The sequence below is a fragment of the Ixodes scapularis genome, unplaced genomic scaffold (assembly GCF_016920785.2).
Source record: "Ixodes scapularis isolate PalLabHiFi unplaced genomic scaffold, ASM1692078v2 PGA_scaffold9__187_contigs__length_104089568, whole genome shotgun sequence".
Taxonomy (NCBI): domain Eukaryota; kingdom Metazoa; phylum Arthropoda; class Arachnida; order Ixodida; family Ixodidae; genus Ixodes; species Ixodes scapularis.
Genome location: NW_024609884.1, coordinates 55,925,042 through 55,941,594, shown reverse-complemented (window position 1 = coordinate 55,941,594; position 16,553 = coordinate 55,925,042). Strand labels below are relative to the sequence as shown.

Sequence of the window (16,553 nt, the reverse complement as noted above, 5' to 3'; positions counted from 1 at the left end):
CCCCTAAAAAAAAAATATTTCATTTCCTTCATTAAAGTTATGTTGATAAGCTACCTCCTCTGCTGACTGTATACATAGCATGCCAAATGCATATTAACACCCAATAGGCATTGTGGCAATATCAGTGCAAGCACTATTGCTGCCAAATTTCTGGTGGCAAACCGTTTGTTGTAGTATTATGTTTTGTTGAAAAAAACGCCGCTGGTTTCACAACAAACTTTTTGTGTTTTGCCTGGGATGAGAGAGGAGAGGCGACTTGAGGCTCACTAGCCTTTGCCGGCTTCCAGATTTGACTTAGTAGAAAAAATATGTTGATGAAACGTGATCACAAAGAGTTTTCACGAAACGCCAGTGTTGACGAAACCTGTGTCCATGAATAGTTGTCCACGAAACACTCTTTCACAAAACTTGTTTAAACTAAATAATACAGACCAGTCCATGGTACTTGCTATAGTCGGTTACAGGTTAAGAAAATTTTTCAAGGTGAAGGAGGGTGGGGGAGAGGGAAGCAGACAGAATGCTGGAGAGGAGAGGGGAAACCTCCTCCTCTCTTCACCATTTTGTCTGCTTCCACCCCAGCCAGAAAACTTTTCTTAACCCATCACCGACTACAACATATGATACTGTTGCATCACACTGGTCATCATGACATGTCTAATGGTGATTTGTTGTCGAATTCCAGTTTGTTTTTCAAACTCAGCAATGAACAGAGGAAAACTGAAATCATAAAGCACCCTGTAGTCGGCGACAGGTTCAGAGTTCAGAGGAAGCCCCTCCCACCTCTTCCCACTTTAGCGGAGTGAATGCAGGAGAAGAGGTGACCTCCTCTCCAACCTCTCCAACATTCGCTCTGCTTAAGTAGAGAGGTGGGAGGAGCTTCCCCTGAATTCTGAACTTGTCACCAACTATAGGCAGCAATTGGTTTTGATCAGCAGTCCCAACATCAAACTTAATATGAGCAGAACTAGTTTTTTTTTTTTTTTTTTTTTTTTTTTATGCTTGGCATACACAATTGTTTTTTTCAGTCCTTTTTTTCAGACCTCGTCTAAGAGCGGAACTGCTCTAAACATACTCCTGGCAATGCTTCCATTTCTTTTCTGTCAGATTGACACAGACACAAAAGCATGTCTAAGCGACGTAACAAGTATAATTTATTTCCCTATGACTTAGCAATTCACAGGAAGGATGTATTCCAAATGTCTGCATTTGAGCATGCAACACATGGTTCTAGGAAACTCGAACCACAATACCTGTTTCAATGCAACACCATCCTTTCATTTCATTTGCATTCATGGGACATTCCAAATGAGCAAATATTTCCAGGAATGAAAAGGAATTTAAAATTTTCAAGTGAAACAATTTAATAGGTGTGCGACTGTGCGACCTTGATTTTTAGCAACTTCAACTGGCACATGACAAAAACTCTTGCATAAATTACTGTCACTATAGCCCTGTGCTTGAAAAACCTGTTTCACATCATCAGACAAAACCACTACTGACTGCAGGATACAGGTGATCCAATATGCATGTTTGAAGCAAATTGGTGATGTGCAACACAAAGTTATAACGCATACGACTCCACAGGTCACTGCAGACCAATGTCCCCATAAACAAGTTGATATCATGTACACACAATATCATACCCTTCACAAGACAACTGCCATGCACACACTGCAGTATGCACATTGTCAACAGTGGCAACATGCACTTGGTCAATTAAAATAGGGCATACCACAAGGTCAAGCTGTGTTCAGCAGATGCACAGTATCACATAACAAAATCCCACACAGTTTAAAGGTTCAGATTATCAAAAAATAAATACCCAATTTTAACATCAGTCAAGAACAGGCTTTACAAGCTAGTTGAAATGACATTGTCACAGTACTACCCAAGCCCAAGCTGACATATTAGCAGCAGCTTCCATATATTGAACCCCACATGATCAGCTCAGTAACATTACTTCCTGGATTCTTCTTTCCTGTTCTAATAGCTTGCATTATGCTCCCAGATGGGCAACAGAATTACTGTTCACTGCTGGACTCGTGAGTGCAAAGTATTTGTTTAATTTCTTTCTTCTGAATATGTTTTGAGAAATTACGCTATGGTGACCTGGTTTTTGGAAAAAAAACAATGAAATAAGAGAACAACTTTCACAGTATTTTGAAAGTTTCCACTTCACCTCTGCCATATCGTTCCCTGCTGCTGTTTGAGCATTGTTCACAGATGCATGTTGCCCATTTGGCATGGCTATACCGAAGGGCTATCCAGAAAGCTGTGTGCAATCAGAGGCAACATTTACTCTCGAGAAATCAAGGAACGCCAAATGTGCTGACATACAAACTTCAGATGCTAACATGTTTTAGAAGCAGTGCCTATTTAGCGTTGTCAAGTCTTTCTTTTACAGGTGTAGTTCCTTCCAGCACTGGCTTCCTCCACGATTGCATTTGGTGATCCTAGGATTACTTAACAAAAGGGGCAACTTCTAATTACAAACGCAGCTTTGATAAGGCAGCAAATGTTGCTTCCTTTCATGTAGCCCTCTATTGATATTTAAGAACCATTCTATTGATATTACTGGCCACAATCACACGCATTCATTCATCGTAAAAAGATAGACCGAAGTTTCTCCTCAGTTAGTTACACTGTCTTGTACATGTAGTGTCCAGCACACATTTCATAGCCTCTTACGCAGATGGATAAAGCTTGGCTATCAAATGCCAACATAAACAAGAAAGAATATGCCTTTGGACCTGATGACTAAGGTCAGTGAAAGCATGATAAAAAGATGGTACATGTGAGGCATTCGTGTCACTGAGCTTGAAAAGGCAAGCTTACCCTTAGCCTGTACTTTATTTCCAAAACTGAAAAAACACACAGAACACATGACTTGCGCAACTGAAGTCTTGCACACGCTCAAAAGACTGGTTGTAAAACAGTCTGTACACCAGTGGAACGCACTGCTAAAATCAGTCAGTGGACGTTTACCGAAGCTTGGTGCCCTCCATAGAAGGGATAAGAATTCACGTTGAAAACGAAGGTCTGTACATATATGGCAGGTCTTCAAACATTGCACTAGTAACCACGCAGTCCATTGTAGATTTTTGTTTTGGATTCTTCCTTAAGTATGTTCTTGAGGGCTGTTCGGACATATTAAAGCAAGAGCATTAATACAAACTGACGAATAAGCACGGCAAGCAAGGTGGTTGAAGTCGCACATTAAAAATCTGAGACGAAGAATGACACAAAGGACATGCATGACACGTCTCCTCTTTTTTGTTTCACCTCTGTCTTGGGTTTTTAACGTTAAAATACAAACAATACACAAAGTGACATTTATTGTTAGTGCCAGATCGCTCCCAAAAGCAGTCGTCAGAGAATACGAGCTTGATCCACTTCGGCTTTTGTGGTGAGCTGGCACATGCACCGTGCATGCTGCATTGTTCATGCAGGCCGGAGTGGAAACAAATGAGCCCCTCCTCCCCGTCAGCGACCGAAGAACACAAACTCCAGTTCAACGCTGACGCGGAGTTCGGTTAAGTCAGTCGAGCGCTGAATCATTGTTATTTGTTGACCCCATCCGTGTAGTTCTAAAGTTAGCCACTTCGGGTGCCACGGTCTGATCTCCTCTCAAATACACATTATGTGTCAGTGATTTTTTCTGTCTCATTTTTTCCTGTTGGTATTGCGTTGTGCGTAACTTAATTTATTATTTGATTACACGCCCTGATGCCATAATAGAAAAGATGACAAAATGACCTCAATGAGCACTTGAAGTCACTTTTGTTGAGGCAACAGCAATTAGTTGAGAACTCCGCTGCAGTGGCATGTGCTCCGTGGTCAACGTGGAAATATAATAAAATTTCGGTGCTCTATGAAATGATTCGGATGATGCAACTTACTGTTTTCTTTTCTTTTGTATAACTGATATACTGCAACATTTTCATGTGAATCTGCCGGGCCATGGGCTAAGGTCATATTTTGGCTTTTTGGCTTTCCGTGCATCAGTAATTTGGGAGATGTCAATAAAATTTTATTTTATGACTTGGAAGTATGATCTTTGCAAGAAAGAAATGTGTTCTGCGGACCTTTGGGGCGCAGGGCAATCTAAACCTGTGCTAACATTACGACAACACTTCTGCCTCTCCACATCCAACAAAAACTCGCAAAATACGGATAGAACAGACAAGGTGGCAGACACAGAACGTCCCCTTCCAGCAGTCCTTCTGCTAGTGCTTCTTTTTTTTTTCCTGCCTAATCCCCAAAAAAAGGGGATAATCCCCTTCCTCCTCCTCTCCCTCCCCCTCACTCTCTCTCCGTCCCCTCCCCCCCCTTGAAACCCAGCTCTTTCGTTTCTAGGCCAAGCGTCCAAAGATAAGATGAGCAAAAGACAGAAATGTTTTCTATATTTTTTGAAGGAAAGAAGGCACTGGGTAAGAAGGTGGCACTCGCAGTGCCACCTGGAATCGTAAATAATCTCTATTTTAGTTCCAATTCAGCTGCGATATCCTCTTAATAAGTGTAACATTAACACATTTTGAATATGCAGGTGCAGACATTTGGGATCAAATTAAGAAAGTTGCACATGGTCACACTTACCTTCCTTATTTTCAGCACTAAGGTCCCCTTTGGGGAAGTCCACGTCAAAAGTCACATACAAGGTTCCCTTCAAGTTATTGTTTTCATAGTTGGGCATTCCTTCATTTTTCTTTCGTAGCCTTGCTCCTGGCCATGTCACTTTCTCCCGAGTAATGGTTACCTGGGCCACAAGAAACAAGTTTGTTGGCACTGAACATCACTTATCAAAGGCAGTAGAGCCCTGCATATCCGCGGATTATCCACAGTAAACTGGCGGATGCGGACAAAAATTAGACAGATTTTGGCGGATTGCAGATGGGATGCGGATGTCAGGGGCTGCAGATGTGGATATCCGCGGATCCGAATCTAAATTTTTGCCCAGTGGCATTCAGTCCATCAACTGACGTTTCATCTACAGATCATTTTATCGACATGCGACGTTTGATCGAAAGGCTTCCCCCGTTCATTTTATCGATAAACCTGAGACGTTTCATACCCACAACCCTATTTTCGTAACAAACTTTTTGCGTCTCGCCTGGATTACACGGGGGAGGGGACATGGTTTGGTTAAGCACGCCTTAGTGAATCATGTGCTACCTTTAGTGGCTTAGTCAAGAAATACGTTGTCGACAAAAACGTCACAGGGGCATGTGCCCACAAAACGTACAGCGTTGATGAACCGTGTGTCCATGAAATGTATGTCCGTTAAATGTTGTCCACGAAACGTATTTCCACAAAACGCGTTTCGAAGAAAAGATAGGGATCCTAAGAAAGATCTGATTCTTACTGAATATCGCTTCAGTTAGTGCATTTCATCTCGTCAAAAATGCTATCTATAGAAAAAGTAAAGAATGCAGGGCATCAATTGTCCCAAGAAAGCTAGTTCTTTGGCAGGGAAAGGGCGGAGAAGTTTTTCCGGGCAGAGAAAACCTCAAATATACAAGTCACAAGAAAGCAGAAGAAACCTCCCCCTCTCCGCAGAGAGTGGTGTGGTCATGATACCAAAAACAAAAGAAGTGCTTCGACAGTGAGCGTGACCCTGTGGCACCACAGATTGCAAATTTTCGGAATCAGCGGCGCACGCACATAGGCGGCCCACAAATTGCCCGTTTCTTTTTTGTATGCTTAAAGTTCTAGCCAAGAAAGACTGGTAGTTCATATTCGTCCGGTTACGACGCCAGGGCGCCAGCAATGCCAGCTGCTGCCGCGCGTAACCTCTGTAACCGCCCCAAGCAAAAAAAAAAAAATGTTTTTTTTTTTTTTTAATATATATATTTGGGCGCTTGCAGGCCGCGATCGTTCTCGAATAACACGTTAGTCGAGGATTTAAAAAAAAAACAATGCTGGAGATGGAGGCGGGACGCTACAATCCCTACAACACTACTAGTAAGGCGATATCTCAAATGGACGGCCGTATTTTTGGAAAAAGAAGTCGAGGTTGAACCAGGCCGACGAGGCACGTGACCGTCAAGATACCTAGTTTCCTCCTCTCTTCGCTTCGCTCCCTCAAGGCCGCGAGGCGGAGAAGACGCGAGGCCGTTCCCTCTCCTTCTCGGAAAAACATGACGACAACATTCCTGCCAAATGCGCCTCTTTTTTTTTAAAATACGGTCATCCGTTCGAAATATCGCTGTATGAGTGATGTTTTGGTGTTTGTAGCATCCCGTTGCACGCTTTTGCCGCGTGTTTTGGGGAATTCAGATTTCGGTTCAGCATCCCTTTAGTCGATCCGATCAGACCTTGGACTCTGACTTAGCGGCGCAACTGCCCGCTGGCTGACACGAAACACCGTGAGACTCGAGGCAGCCGCATACGCTCGGTAACATCACAGAAAGAATTTTGTCTTCCTACACTGCTTCTCCTCCTCTTTTTCCAAACGTCTTTTTTTTTTTTTATGGATTTTTTTTTTTAGGAGTTTAGATTTCAGGGGAGAGTTAAGGGGCCACAGGTGAAAGTTTCCGATTCCGCTTGTGGCGGGGAAGAACACGGTCGGCGTGATTTCCGCTGATTTTGCTAGTCTCAATGTAATCGTAACCTCTGGTGGTTAGCAAGAACATCAACAAGGTTTCAGATTTTGCGGATGCGGTTCAGATACAAAGTATGCGGATGCGGATGCGGATAAAATAATGTAAAAAGTTTGCAGATGCAGTTCGGATGCGGATACAAAGTCTGCGGATGCGGATCGGATGCAGATACTGAAACTGTTATACGCGCAGGGCTCTAACAGGCAGTCAGGCAGTCATGCACAGTCTCTGTGTATGCCACCAACACCTGTCCAAACGAAGTAGGGCCCCAGAGGCTGAAAGAGGGGAACTGAAATGCCGACATTCTGTGACTGGGACAGTCTCGGAATGTCAATAGAATGGAGCCTGTTAGAAGCGGCACAAATTTTGAAAGACAACTCAAGGTATGCGGATGTTGCCTCCACTCCTATATTCATACAAATCTGTGTAATGTTGCAGTACTGCACTTGATCCCTTTTGCAGACCAATGCCAACCTGTTAAACCAAGAGTTGCTTGAAAGCTAAGCTCAGAGTTTTTCCCACTGCCTGATGTCACTACGATGGTCATTAATTCAGCCGCATCACATTACATTTGTTTATGCTCACGCGGCTCGTGACTACTACCATGCTGTTGCCTAGAGCAGTACAAGTGTCACAGTCAGAGTTCTGAAATGCAACTTTCCAAGTTTTAGAAACAATGGTAGGAGAGCCTTGGTGTCATCTTGCTCCCCCGTAAGCTGTTTTGGCAAGTAAGACGACAGAAAGCTTCCTGCATTTTCAGTTACTTAGACATGTGAACAAATGCTGTTGACAACTGGCAATACACATCCATAGCAATATGGCTCAAGTGATGCTACTCTGAAGCATAGTTTATTTAGGGACTCTAGTTGAACTTGCACAAGAAAAGTGAGCTGCTGATACACACATGACATGCTCCTGTAGCATACATGTCCCCGAAACCTCCGCCAAAGCTTACAGGTCACAGACTCACAGGTCTCAATCCCTTCGAGGAACAGAGGAATCTGACTATACTGCTTTGTATGCTTAGTAGCCTGAGACAGTTTAGTCTCGATTGGGTTTCATACTTAATAAACAAATCTGTTTATTTTACTCGTTTACAAATACTACCACATTGTTGTGGAAGGCCTCATAGAGCCGGGCCTTCCAGTAGAGATTTAAAAATGCTAGCATCTTTCCTCTCTCATTTTTTTTCTAGACGGTACAAAGGACAAGCAAAGTAGTACTTTGTGGCCATCCAGATGGGTGATCTCAGTCTCGAATCCCACCATGGCATCAGTGAGGGAGATGGTGATATTTGTGTACAAGTCGTCCCCTTTCCTTTCAAAGACTGGATGCCTAGAATAGCACGAAAAAGAGATCAGAGAGATGTCACAAAGGACCAAGTGAAATAGAGTTGACAAATAAAAAAGAATGGTGCTCACGGCATTGTTCGTATCCTTAGTTTAAGGTCACCAGGTTCACCGTCAATGTGTGGTTCACCTGCAAGAAAAACGTCCAAACTGTGATTAGTGATTAAACTGATATGCTCAGACACTGAACTTGTACTGCTTCCTTTCCAGAAACAGAAAATCCTTCTGTTCTAACTCTTCTTGGTACTTTTTCATCCTGCAGTTGCTTTTCTTCAGAGGATACTGCAAAGCCATTTTTGCACAGGTTGCAGTAACCCAAGAACAAGAAATAGAGGTCCTTAAAGCGCAACTCCGCTTAATTCCAAAGATTTCGGGATAGTCAGTGATTTTGCATTAAAAAGCCTTAGTAAAAGACACTACGTCGTTTGCTCCGCGAAAAATGGGATATATATTTTTAAATCTAATTTTAAGCACAAACGAAAATTGAAACCGAAACTTCGGCTCCGTCTGGCAACATTGTCCTCGGGCCGCCAAGGACAGGGCCATCACGTGGTACGAGATGTCACGTGACCCTCTACGCAACGACGGGTGGGATTAGGGTGGTCGTGTGCCAGGGGCAAATGTCGTCTGCACCGCACTCTTCGCCACGTTTTGGTGTCTATGACGACGTCTGCAGAACTGCGGCATAAGTCTGCGCACGTTGTGTCCGTAGTGTGGACAAAACTCTGAGAGACAATAATCACAAACGATGAGACGACGACGGCGGTTGTGACGCGGGAGACGGCGGTAACGGCGAGACCACGGCATGGCGGCCGAACGGCTCCCAAGACGCGCGCTGCGCAGGCGTGTTACGCCAATCACGTGGACACTGCTGAGCGCCGAGAGGAAATGTTGCTGATGTCATCCACTACACTTGCGCGAAGAAGTAAAAATAAGCAAAAGAGGGCAATGGTGATAACGTTTAGCACAACGTTGGCTACGCCCATGCCGTAGCCTTGACTGCGGTGTTGGTTACACCTGAATTCGCCTGCTCGAGTCAGCCGATTTCGGCAACTTGGCGAGTTGCAAAGTTTGCCGGACTGTTTAAATAACATTTAGACAGAACTGCGTCGTAATATTCGACGTGTGGTCTTCATAGGCGATACTGATAAGGACTGCATCGTTTTTTCAAAACCAAAAATGAAGCAGAGTTGCTCTTTAAATTATTGTAAATAGTCATTTATCTTCAAAAGATTTACACACATTGCATAAGATGGATAAAGCAAATCAAACCAAAGGAAAGAAAAGCACCAGATGTACTTGAGCATGAGACAAAAGGTACAATATTGGGATTACAAATTTAAAAGTAGCGCTAAAGACGAGGACAAGTAGAAGACACAGACACGGACATGCGCTGACTCGCAACTGATATTTAGTGAAGAATGAAAAGAAGATAAAGCAGAAGTGCTTTCTTTCGTTTTGGTTAGTCTTCTTTTTTCATTTCGTATATGTCCTTGCACTTCTGCTTTATCTTCTTTTCATTCTTCACTAAATATCAGTTGCGAGTCAGCGCATGTCCATGTCTGTGTCTTCTACTTGTCCTCGTCTTTAGCGCTACTTTTAAATTCGTAATGTATAACCAACTAGCCCGTCACATGATCCTTGTACAATATTGGGAGTTTACATTGCAAATCAACTAAGGTCACGAGACTTAGGTTCCTTCCCCAATTGCAGAAAAAATGAAGAGCACCTAACTAAAAACATGTGCAGAAAAAAAAAGGAGACAAGTTTTACAGCCAAAAACTATAAAAAAAAAATAAGCAAAAGTTGTGAGGCAAAAATATTCCCATAACCTAAACACAAACTCAAAGCAGCAAAAAATATAGCTTACATATTCATACTTCTATAAGCATCTACCATTTATTTTAATGTATTTTTGTTTTTAATTTCAGTAATTGCTGAGGAGAAAAAAATGATCCCAAATCCAGCTTGAACAAGCTTCTATCCCTATAGTCGGTGACAGGCTCAGGGCAAGCTTCTTCCACTTTATCAGAGCAAACGCTAAAGGAGGTGAGGAGAGACTCACCTCCAGCCTTCCCACTGTTAAGGTGGAAAGAGTGGAGGGCCTTGTGAGAGAAGCTTGCCCTGCACTCTTAACCTGCAAAGGACAATAGTTTTGTCACAATAATGCCATGATTTTTGACAGCCACTTGCTCAATATTGGAGGATATGCTAACAATGTAAAAAGCTCAGAGAAAACCGTTACCTTCTGCAACAAACACTTGCTCTTGTCCATCTCTCATGCCAGCCTCTACTTCCACTTCAAGAAGTTTCTCTTCGCTCACCAACCTAAAAAGTCAAAGAAAGATCTCTTCAACCGACAGATTTCAAATTAGAATTCATTACACAGTACATGGGAATTGAGCGAGAGACTGATTTCTTCTGGCTCCCTGTACAGAAATGGTGTCATCAGACCGTTTTATCGGATTGTATAAAACCAAATCAAATGTCTAGATTTTTCAAAATTGAAAATAAAATTACATCAATATTTAATAAAACTCTATCTGCAAGCCTTGCATTAGAAAAACTATTTTACAAGAAATCCAAAGAGTTAGGTTGGTTCAAGAGCCATTGAGATTGTTATGCTGTAACAGTAAATCTCAGGTCTACACGGTTGTGTTTCTGCCTCAGACAATTAGAGAATGCAAGTAAGGAATAAATTGTCTCAGGGCTTTATGGTGCAACAGCTACGGAGGTCATCCTGTACTAGACAAAAAATAAAACTGTCATTGCTAGTGTGTTATGAAATGGTAATTTTAAAAGCTCCATATAAAACTAGATCTGGTGTATAATGTATGTGAAAAGAATAAAAGATAAGACACGGTCAAATGGAATGAACGGATATTCTCCCAGTAAAAGAGCAAGACAGAATGAGATTTGGGAGTGAAATAATTAAGAAAAATGAGTATGACATTCGTTGTCCATACCTGACCAGAGCCACAAAATATGTAGGATGGTAAGAGCATCCGTATAGTGCACACAAACTGGTGGGTCCTCTACACAAAGAGGATACTTATGCGACGGTTTTGTGTGCGAACCACTTCACAGTCGAGTATTCTTATGTGCGAGATTGTTACTGAAGCTGAGAACAGAGACTCCAACTAAGCGAGCGATACCATAGACGTCGTCGTCTCAAAATGGAGTGTTCGAAATGCGGTAGGTAAACGAGAAAGCTGAAGCACGAGACGCTGAGAAAGCCAAGTCTGCAAATGCGTGCGAGGGAAAGCTACGCCGCCAGGGATGGAGGGCGAGGTATTTCACTGGCCCACCAAACATGACGACCTCCCCGAATGGGGTGGATCCGAGGGTCTTGTGAATAAATACATTTATCCATGAACCTATTGCGCTAAGTATTTACAAAACAGATTTAGAAAAAAACTTACAATGGGTCCTAGCAGTATATAGTTATCTCACATTTTATTTTTGCCGTGTCCTAACCCACCTTCTTTCAACCAGGTTTCGGTTTTCCTACTCCATGCCAGGCATCCCTTGGACAGCTGACCTTTAAAGCTTCACGACCATCTCCCCAGAAGTGAAAATGAAAACAAATTTTCGAGCGATAAACCCGGCCAAAAGATATTGTTTAAATTTGCAAACCTACTTGACATTGGGACACTCGTCACATACGGACTGCTGCATCATCTGAAAACGTCCTGGGCCCAGTTGCCGTGTCACCATCTCCTGGCGGCAGTTGCAGCGGCGTGTGCCCTTGGCGGGTTTCACAGTGGGCTTGTTACGAACCACCTCCACAAAGTTGCCAGAGTAGAGCTCCTCCAGGGTCACCCAGAGGTCCATGACTACATCCGAGCCTCGAGGTGTCTCCCGCTGTTCGTTGCGAGAGCCTTCGCCAAAGAAGCCAAAGTCTCCAAAGAAGCTGTTCAGAGAGCGCAACATTGGAAAGCACAAGCGTGAGGATCAGACACTCATACAAGGGGGGAGCTCTCACCTCTACACGCTCCAAATCATTCATTCAGTCAATGACTGCTTTTATGACTTCTGATAATTCCCAGTAAGTTTGTAACTTACACTACCGTAAAGTTCCAAAAGAACGCCCACCCAAAATGAATAGATAAATGGTGAAAAACATGGGGTGGGCTATCTTTGGAAATGCCACAGCAAAACTTTATCAAAATTAATGATAAATACCCTGGCACCGGCTACAAACTATATGATGCGGGAACTGATATCGCAGATTGCGGACACTGCAAATTTGTGTTTCACGATGCGATAAACACGCGGGAATTCACTACTAACTCCTGTGTCACGAGAAAGGATACTGCAGGTTGCGGACACAGCAGATTTGCGTTTCATAGTGTGAAGGACCCGTCGAGAACTTGCATCTCACGGGAACGAATACTGCAAATCGCGGACGCAGCAGATTCAAGTTTTATGGAGCAATAAAAATGTGGGAACCCGCTACATACTTGCCTGTCAGGAGAACCGATATCGCGTGCATAGATCGCGGACAAAAATGTGGGAATCTGCTGCAAACTCGTATGTTACGAGAACAAATACCGCAGATCGCAAATGCTGCAGAATTGTATTTCATGATGCAATATATATGCGGGACCAACTCGCGTGGAATCAAGATCGTGTGCGCAGATCGCGGACACAAACTCGGGAATCCACTACAAACCTTATGCCAAGGGAACGGATACCGCAGATTGCAGACGCAACAGATTCACATTTCATGGTGCAACATGAATGCGGGAACAACTCGCGTGTTCCGAGAGCCGATATTGTGCACGCAGATCGCAGACAAAAACGAGAGAACCCGCTACGAATTCGCTCGTCAGACGCGCCGGTACAGCGAATTGCGCGGTTGATGCGAATCCAGTTGGACATCGCGTGATGTCCGATGGGAATCGGGAGTGGGCGATGTTTCGGAATTTTTATGGTACAGATGTTTAGCCAGAAAAATGGGATAGGCAATCTCTTGGTGGCGGGCGTTCTCTCGAAACTTTACGTATCTGCTTATCCTAGATAAATAATTATTTTGAGATAGCTAGGTGATTTTTGTTCTTTTAATTTATTTCAGAATCCCTAAGGGCCCAGAGGGCATTACATAGGGGTGTTGCTGTAAGATCAGTCAAACAGATATACAACACAAAACAACATTACTATACAAAAACAGGTAAAACACACTATGAATCATTAGAACATATTCAGGAACAATAACCAAAAAAAAAGTCAGCAAAAAGAGGTGTACTTCAATACATTCAGTGATACCAAAAAACAAAGCACAAAAACGCCAAATACTACTAATACTAATAATAAAGAAAAAATACAGTTTCAGAAACAAGTGACTAAAAGAGTCAAAGGGTAAAAAAGGAAGAGGAGCTACAATTCAGTTTCAATTCCAAAGGAGCGAGAAGACTGCAGTCTGGAAGGCAGAAGATTCTGTTAAAGTGGCTAAGCAGCATGCAGGTAGCGAATTCCGATCCTTTATTGACAACACTGAGAGAGAAATTTGGTATCTCACTGTACGTGCAAATATTGGTAAAACCTTCAATGCATGTTTGGTACGGGTAGATATGTGACGCGCTGGCCGAATATGAGAAGATGCGAATGATGAGTCACCGTAGTAAAGAGAGTGAAGGAATGATAAGTGAAAAAACTTTCTTAGCATGTCAAGATTTAAAAGGTTAAGAGACTGCTTAACCTTTTAGAGTAGGACCTCAGGATGAATCTTGTAGCCTTACTCTGTACTGACTCAAGACAATTAGATTAGCTTGATGTGTAAGCCATACAACTGAAGCATATTTTAACGTTGCTCTGATTAAGGAGGTATACGCATGAAGTCTCGTTTCAGCATTAGCAAGGTACCAATGACGCTTAAGAAATCTTAGCTTTTTAGGGCCTTTTCAGTTATATATACACGAGTGTTCCAACTTAAATCGGAAGTAAAAAAAGACACCTAAATATTTAAAGGACGGGACACGTTTAACCACGCTGTTATCTATTCTGTAAAAGTTGGATCGGATGCTTGAAAGTGTGGAAAAGGTCATATGTTTAGTCTTATCTATGCTTATTTTCATTTTCCACCAATGGTGCCACTCGGACAACTTAGTTAAATCGACCTGCAAAATGATAACGTCGTCATGGTTAGTTACCTGCCTGTAAAGAACACAGTCGTCAACAAATATTCATATTGACGAGTCTATGCTGGTCATTATGTCGTTAATGTATATTAAAATCAGCAAGGGGTCCAGCACACACCCCTGAAGGACTCCCGATTTTAATCGCTCTCTGTTAGATAAGCAGTGGACAATGGAGACTGATTGATAGCGGTTAGATAAGAATTCCCTAATCCACCGAGTGGTACTACGGTCCAGTTGAAGGTCAGACACCTTTTTAAGTAGACATATGCCTCAAAACGAAACAGTACCACACCACTTCAACATGCCTACCTCTCGGTAGAATTGTCGACTACAGCTCGGAACATATCAAGCAAAAGTTTGCACTGCAGAACCCAAGGATCCCAAGTTCAATCCCTGCCCATGCCCATTTAAATCTGGATGAGCGTCGTACCGGTGTGTTTGTGTCATCTCTACTGCATGGCGCACATTAAAGACCATGGGCTAGCAATCATACTGCACCAAATGAACTTTTCACCTAAAGCATAAACCAGTGTCACCATACCTCAAGGACAACCTTACGCTGTCTAATTTGCTTTTTTTTTTTTTCCATGTTTTTTATGCTGGCATATGCTTAATTTTTAGACATTTGACGAGTTCAAAGAACTTAGTAAATCACAGGATCACTAGAACATGGCCAAAATGCTCATTTTCTTCCTCATGAGCACATCATAGAACTACAACTGAGCAGGTCAAAAGATTGCTGACCACAGAATATAGTACTCGAAGCTTACCTTGCAAAGGGATCACTGCCTCCAAAGGCATCATGTTTGAGCCCTTCTTCTCCATGCTTGTCATAGGCACTCCGCTTATCGCTGTCTGAGAGGACCTCATACGCTGCACCCAGGTCCTGGAACTTCTCTTGGGCGTGTGGATCATCCTTGTTTTTATCAGGATGCAGCTCCTTGGCTAGTTTTCGGTATGCCTTCTTTATCTGGTTGACATTAGCGCTTCTTGAAACTCCTAAAATCTTGTAAAAATCGCGCCTGAATGTTAAAACAAGAAACACCATTAGTTGTTGAAATTGATTTGTCCTTCGCAGGCGGAAACTAAACGGCGTTTATTTAGGGGCGAAGCTTGATCGTAAACGCTGCGGGCAACTAGCCGCAGGTAAACTCCGTGCATATATGTAGACAGGCCTGTTTGATGGACGAAAACTGACAGCCCCTTACTATTTGGAATATAGAACGCTCAAAACGTTGGTACGATCCGTCATTTTAGACAAACGAAACTATCACACAAGAAAGATCAGCGTCAAAAGGAGCGATTAGGAACTATTCATCGCGAAGGACACTGTCAGGTAGAATCATGCATTTCAAGGAATCGGAATTCAAATCACGTAGCAACACCTACTACCTAGCAGCTCACGCGCAAACCACAGACGCATATAAATTGTAGGCAAGGTACAACGATAAATAATTGGGAAAACAGGTAAGTAAAGAAATTGTTTGAGGCAGTTATGCGCCACATTGCCGCAGGACGAAATTTCCCGAGGACTGCACTCGAGAGTTCATTCATTCCACCGGCGAATATCCTGAAGTGTTCATATTATGTAGTACGAAACTAAAATCAACGTGAACCAGCCATTAGACTATACTTTCATGCATGTCAGAAATAGAATGGATTGCTTACCCAGCTAAGCTTTGAGAAATTAGCAGCAAAAGAAAGGAGAAAGTCAGTAGCCCGAGCACAGGCGACGCCATTGTTGTTACGGAAACGGACACGTGTATCAAAGGGCATGTTGGGAAAAGTGTCGGAAACGTCACATCGGCGGCGCTCTGCTGGTAGATTCTGATTGGCCGCTGACAAAATCGAAACCGAAAAGACTGACGCTCACCAAAAGGTTCCGAATTGGATCTGACGCTTCGCTAGAAACAAAACAACGAGGGCACACGTTTCCGTGTTGCTTCACAATAAAAAAATATAATAATTTATAAACGTGTTCGCCCGAATGTTTCAGAACCGTGGCACTAACAGGCATGAACGATAAAGCAGTAAAGCTTTAAAACGTGATTAATGACAGCACGAGCGTATTGGAGAATCAGATTAAGAAATTACCCATATGGCGGGACGGAAAAAAAAAAAAAGCTTTCCACAAACCCAGGTTTTTGAGTCTGTGTCTCTATTAATACTGCACACAATTTCTAAAAAGAACAACAAGTTTACCTCTGATGTAGCCGATGCTGCCGTAATCATAGGCGTAGACTACGGAGAGGAGGGGGGGGAGGGCATCGGCGCTCGTGTCTCCCCTGGTGAGATTCGGGGGGGGGGGGGGGGGGGGGGGGGGAAGGGGGGGAAGGGAAAGGGGACAGGGCAGAGCTTTCCCCGGGCCCGGGCCATGATCCTTACCTAGACGCTGTTTGCGTGCCATGTAACGAGCTTCTAGTAGTGGCATGTAATCAAAATAACGCTCACATTGCCTTTATTGA

General features: G+C 43.1%; 1 protein-coding gene across 1 annotated transcript; it reads right to left on the bottom strand.

The window, feature by feature from the left end:
• Nucleotides 1–1,127: 1,127 nt before the first annotated feature.
• On the bottom strand, nucleotides 1,128–15,858 carry LOC8035719 (dnaJ homolog shv). The gene is made up of 8 exons (XM_002411467.5): nucleotides 15,757–15,858; nucleotides 14,859–15,110; nucleotides 11,589–11,861; nucleotides 10,194–10,276; nucleotides 8,021–8,078; nucleotides 7,823–7,934; nucleotides 4,597–4,756; nucleotides 1,128–3,137 (listed from the first exon to the last, which is right to left on the bottom strand). The coding sequence occupies exons 1-8, from the start codon at nucleotides 15,825–15,827 to the stop codon at nucleotides 3,073–3,075; spliced, it is 1,074 nt and encodes a 357-aa protein (XP_002411512.2). The 5' UTR covers nucleotides 15,828–15,858; the 3' UTR covers nucleotides 1,128–3,072.
• Between the last annotated feature and the right edge of the window lie 695 nt (nucleotides 15,859–16,553).

Excerpts from the sequence above, each read along its gene's own strand:
- LOC8035719 (XM_002411467.5), bottom strand. The coding sequence starts at position 15,827 with ATGGCGTCGCCTGTGCTCGGGCTACTGACTTTCTCCTTTCTTTTGCTG. Across the intron at positions 4,757-7,822 it reads CCCATCTGGATGGCCACAAA|GTAACCATTACTCGGGAGAA; the intron begins GTACTACTTTGC and ends CTTGTGGCCCAG. Across the intron at positions 3,138-4,596 it reads TAGTGCTGAAAATAAGGAAG|CCCTCAAGAACATACTTAAG; the intron begins GTAAGTGTGACC and ends ATGTCCGAACAG.